At 37.7% G+C, this 6000-nt stretch overlaps 1 protein-coding gene across 1 annotated transcript in view; it reads right to left on the bottom strand.

Moving 5' to 3' along the window:
- Positions 1 to 3032: 3032 nt before the first annotated feature.
- The window catches only part of MSANTD1 (Myb/SANT DNA binding domain containing 1), a 40723-nt gene continuing 37755 nt past the window's right edge, over positions 3033 to 6000 (bottom strand). The window contains exon 3 of the mRNA XM_063459852.1: positions 3033 to 3273. Within this exon, the coding sequence (XP_063315922.1) occupies positions 3033 to 3273 (241 nt within the window). The remainder of the gene's footprint in view (positions 3274 to 6000) is intronic.

The following is a 6000-nucleotide window of genomic DNA, read 5'->3' as shown; positions in this document are numbered from 1 at the left end:
TTAATGATGTAGTTTTGGTGTACAGATCATGCCCCTGCAGTCTCACTGCTCAATTCTCTGCCATTTAGGTGTTAAATCACTTTGTTTACGCAGCCCTAGTCACACCTCCCTGCATGTGACTTACACAACATTTCTAAACACTTCGTTTAAAGAGTCATCTAATGTTTACACTTTATTGCACAGTCTGATTAAAGGGACACTCCAGGCACCCAGACCACTTCTGCCTATTGGAGTGGTCTGGGTGTCAACTCCCACTACCCTTAACCCTGCAACTGTAATTATTGCAGTTTTCACCCCTTCAGCAACCGGGGATGGGTGGTGGGAGGGAGAGGGGACCTGCAGTGGCAGGAAAACTGATTGTTTGCCTGGCACTGGAGAGTCCCTTTAACTTAGAATGTCTTGTCTTCTGCACTGTTAATAGCTTACTAGAAGCTTGCAGGAGCCTCCTATATGTGCTTAAAGTTCAATTTACAGAGCAGAAGATACAAAATAAATAAACAACTTCTAAAGCGAGTTAACATCTGATTGAACATGAAAACCTGTTTTTAATGCAGGTTGTATGAGTCACAGTCAGGGAATATGTGGCTAGGGCTGCATAAGCAGAAGCAAAGTGATTTAACTCCTAAATGGCAGATAATTGAGCAGTGAGACTGCAGGGGCATGATCTATACACCAAAACTGCTTAATTAAACTAACGCTGCTTTAGTGACTATAGTGTTCCTTTAAACAACCCCAGGGACTAAATCACTAAACAAATGTGTTACAACAACTGGATTAGAAAGTTTCCTCATTTTCCTAATCAAAAAAGTGACTAACCCCTTAAAAATCATTAAATCATGTGTTTGAACTGCATGTGTAGGCTATATATAAAATATGCTGCATTGGTGATAAAGGAATTAAAAAAAAAGAAAAGAAAAAGCAGCGTCTTTATTTTGATAAGTGAGGTAGAAACCTGCAGTGTTCCTCTGTGATATATTCTATTTGCAATAAATCTGTCCGCAACATACTGTATTAATCAATGAGAGTCCACCTATGGCCTAGATAAATTCAGGTCAACATAAGGCTATTCACCCGTTCGCTATCCACTCTGCCATTTCCATATTTTGTTGATGTCACTATTTGTTGTTTTGCTTTGAGCATTATACAATACTGAACACAAAATTCTGCCAGTCTACCTTGCAAACTTTGGTGACTGCCCCTACTCTATTATGGGTGCCCATCATAGATTAAATGATAATTATAGCTTCCTTGCATGTGCCAGCTACACAGTATGTGAACCTGGCACTCACCGGTAAATTTTACCACCATAGGGTAACTATATTGTTCTATTGTAATCAGTGATTCACTAAACTCTGCATTGTGGAAAATTGCTAAATTTAGTTAAAATAGCTAATCTGAAAGAATCCAGCTATAGCCACAGCTTCATTAGTTTAATCTCAATTTTGTAATTCAGTTTTTCGTTTTTTGCTATTTAACATGTGATGAATAAACACTGGAGATTCTCTTTGCCAAATGTCATGTTGCAAAGGATTACCGTTGGCACAATTTAATCAATCAGCAAGCTACCGTCTTTATATAAGGGTTCCTTATATCACAAGTAAATCACAAGTAAATCCATATCACAAGTTTGCAAACCAGAGGAATTATTCAATGCTTTTTGTATTGAAGTGGGCAGGATATAGAGTGGCCATAGCGAATGTTGCGTGCATGTTATCCCTAATATCATTTTGGAATAACAATAACATTTTGGAAAAACATCAGTATCCATGTGCTCTTAGGCCTGCTTGACCCTCAACTTTAAATAAATATTTAATTTGTTAATTTTCAAAACGTCCATCTATAATTACTGCTTTCCTCTGCGATTTAATACCCCCACTCAAATGATCAATTATTATTTAGTGATTATCTATGTTTCTTTTCAAGTCTCATATGGATTTTAAATGTGTTTTCAGTAGCAACGTTAGCAGTCTCCTCCTGAAGGTGTGACAGAGATCAAATTTAAGCATTTTCCCAACCACATTAATGGGCTCCTTAAAGTGGCTCCCAGTGCCAGTTCACTGAACTGGTCTGGGTGCAGTGTCCCTATTGCACTTAGTGCTGAAATGTTAAACATGCAGTTCCAGAGAAACTGCAATGTTTACATTGAAGCACTAAGTCTGCCCTCCTACCAGACAGCCACTGGAGGGGCTTCCTGGATCCTCCCTCAAAGAGCCATCCAATACTTTATTTTCGTCTTGCTCTTTAAGTAGACATCCACATGGTCAGCTAATGAGTTCTCAGCATCATTTTCACAGTGACACAAATAACCAAACATTTACTATGTTCTTTAGTTTTCTCATTTTACTTCTCATTTTAGGAACATTTGTTTCTAGACATTCATGAGATAATTCTAGCCCCACCTTAAACTCATCACTTAGGATTCATCTAATCCTACTTCATCTACCAAAACACAGTGCCTCTTTTTTAACAATAATCCTTCCCATCTAAGGCCTCAATTTAATATTTTTGAATAAACTTTTAAGATTACTTACTATTTTAGAAAATATTTTAATATTATGGTATTAAAAAAAACAAAAATATCCCGCAATAATCCTAAAAGTTTTGCCAAAAATATTAATGCATTTGAAAAGCTTATTCAAAAATATGAAATCAAGCCTAAGATTTTATTTTTTTCTGTGTAACAATAGTCTTGTCTCTAGATTAACGTAACCTTGTTCTAACTTCTAACTGTACAAATAAACTATCCATCCCAACTTCACTCTAAATCAGATTTACCCATTTTGATAAAACCAATTTTTAGTCTTCTGTGCGTATACTTTCATTGCCTCGACTCTACGCAAATCCCTTAACTGTAGGCATTAAACATCTCACATTCAGTATGTTGCTTTAGTAACCAAATTGTATAACTGTGCTTTATCATTCCATCTAAGCTGTAATAAAATATAATAAAATTGCCATTATTAATAAAAGGATATTTTATCAGCTAAAAGAAAACGGATATTTCCATACGGTGATGCTGCTTGTACAATAAGTTAAGGTGCCGATTTAGAAACCATTTTCTCCAAGAGGTTCATCATCCTTTCCTGAAGTTGTAGACTTTGTACTTGGATGATGTTCTGTTGGTCCAATATCCTCCTCACTTCCCTACATGTCTCTTCCATGGCACGGCTCAGCTTCTTCTGTTCCTCCAACATGTTCTCCATGATTTTCAGTTTCTTCTTCTGGAAATTGAAGCTCTGCAACTTTCTTTTCTTAACTACTCTCTCACCAGTCCTACAATAAGAATATTGCATTTGTTATATTTTGTAGCAGACGGTAACTACATTTGAATTCTAGTATCTCTAGAAAAGAGGATCATTAGGATAGAAGAGAGGGAAAGAGGAGTTTGGGCCAAAAATAGGGACTGTCCCTCCTAACTGGGGACACTTGGAAGGTATGAGTATGTACATAGCTCAGCCAATGAGAGATCAGTGTCAGCTGAGTGGCTAACGTCCCATCTCCCCCACACGGTCAACCACTGTTCACTTATTATTTGTTAATAGTTCAACGCTGTGCTAAGGGGAAAGGGCGCAAATACTAAGAGGACAGTGATTGGCTATGGGGCAGATTGATGTCAGAAGCTCAGCTCCGGAGTAAATATTCAAAATACAGTACTAATCTAATAAGGACGTTGCTATGTGAAAAGAGGGAGTATGACTAAAGACACAAGGTTATGTTGCAGAAAGATACATAATATGTCTCTCTTTTTTTTAAAGCAAAACTAGTGAGATTTGAATCTGAAGAAAAGCACAGCATGAATGCGAGGTCAAAATCTATCAAATTAGTAATGTTGGTGTGGTGCTCATAGTACGACTGTAGTGTAATTTTAATTGGTGTGCACTGTGCAGGGAAAATATTTGTTGATATCTATAGCTTTATTCCATAGCTATAGCTTTATTATGACTCAATTAGATTTGACGTGACTTTGGCAGCTGAGTTACCTCTATGCCCATGCAGTGATAGGAAAAATCGAATTTCTTCAAATATAGATTAAAGGGTCCGTATAAGCTTTGTAAGCACTACTGCAATAGATATTACGCTTTGTCCATCCTTAGCCCACTTGCATGTGGGTTGTCTCATATCAATTTTGTCCAAATAGTGCCTGCAGCTTTTTCTGTGTATAAACTGACAATAGCTGCAGTTTAAAAAAAAAAAAAAAAACAGTTCCAATCATCCTAAGTGATTATTTGAACTGCAGGTACAGGGCTAACTAAGTATCCCTCCAAGCCCTGCTGGACAATGTCCCCAAAGATCAGAATTAATGGCTCCTGACTACAGTATCTAGTCCTGGTTTGGAAGGGGGTCTGTCTGGAGCAGCTGGTAGACACATTAAGCATTGCACCTTATAGACACTTTACAAGTATGTGATTTAGTGGTTTCTTAATTTCATTTTTCAATAGATTATCTATGTATTAAAACATACAGGGGCAATTTTCACATAGACTAATCCTTTAAGGTTTGGTAAGACTTACAGGTAAAATGTCTTTGTTCTGTTTGTACATTGTGGCTAATACTGTGCTCTACCCATGCTCGGGGATAATGGGAGTTGGGTCCAATCTAATATGTGCTTTCTTTTAATATTTTGTAATCATATACAGCCACCCATCTTTATGTATCACCTATATAAGCTACATTATTATGCAGTATTCTATCAAATATAATAAAATAATATACTGTGATATTCTTCCCGCTAGAGACTTGTCTTTAACCCCTTAAGGACACATAACATGTGTGACATGTCATGATTCCCTTTTATTCCAAAAGTTTGGTCCTTAATGGGTTAAGCTGCATGTTTGCCATGGTGTATGTATTATGTTTTAGAAATGCATACATATAGGACTCCATTAAGAAGTCTGCCTTGAATTGGCAGGTGAGCTTACACTCTATGGACATGTAGAGATACAAAAAAAACTAATTTAATCAAGAGAGCACTTTGGTTTGTGACAATATATTGATAACATTTTGCTCATTCAACTTGAACTGCATCTGGATACTGTGGTCCTTGCAGACGCCCAAGGGTGATGGGAGTTGAGCTCAGTAATGTGCGTTTCAGTTAGGTGAAGAAAGCGTTATTGCAGATTGCACCCAAAAATGGAGCAAACATTTTTTTTACATTTACAGAAACCGCATTGTAACTGGTGGCTACAGTGGCCTACTAGCCACCAGCTAATTAGTAACATAACCCCCATTATGTGTCTCAGGGCAGGTCGTTCCATTTCTTCTTTTAGAGAAGTTAACCCTTTGCAGTGAGCACGATTTTGGAATTCATTGGGTTAAAGTCAACATCACTGTGTAACCATGCAGTACAGCCCTGTTTCTGCCTGATCAGGCTCATTATAATTCTAGACAAACAGTGGACATGGAAGTGATGTAAAAATTACTGATTGCTTCCAACAAAGCCCGGAACGCCAGCGGCTCTGCTCTCTGCTCCTTTCCCAGAGAATACATTATCTCATGTGTGGAGTATTAGATTAAAGGAGTTTAATGAGACAAGGAACAATGTAGAACAATGCTCCCGTCGGTTACACACACAGCTCCCAGATTCATTGTATGCCCTCACCGCCAAACACAATGCTAAATTGGGCCGAAGAATGCATTAAAGATGTATGTCTAAAAGCTCTACGGAAAACTCCCCAATGGTGCATTGTACTGCAGTTTGGTAATCATAGACATTTACGTTTCTGAACACTAATGTACCGGTACTTACTTTCACTAAACAGCAAATAATGGTAAAATAAAATTGAAAATAAATATCCATATTTGGTTTTGAATTTTGTCATTCGCTTATTAGTTAGCAAAAATTCATGGTTAGATGAAAAAAGTCCCTAGGGTCTCTGAGAAGCCAGCCGTCAGCACTCATTCTGCATAAAGTCTGGCGCTAAGGAAGAGAAGTTGGGTTTACGCACAGATGTCCCCACACATGCAGCTGGACACAGAGCCGCGTTACCCATTAGGTGATTA

This window comes from Pelobates fuscus, chromosome 6, assembly GCF_036172605.1.
Source record: "Pelobates fuscus isolate aPelFus1 chromosome 6, aPelFus1.pri, whole genome shotgun sequence".
NCBI lineage: Eukaryota > Metazoa > Chordata > Amphibia > Anura > Pelobatidae > Pelobates > Pelobates fuscus.
This window is presented reverse-complemented; position numbering and strand designations above follow the sequence as displayed.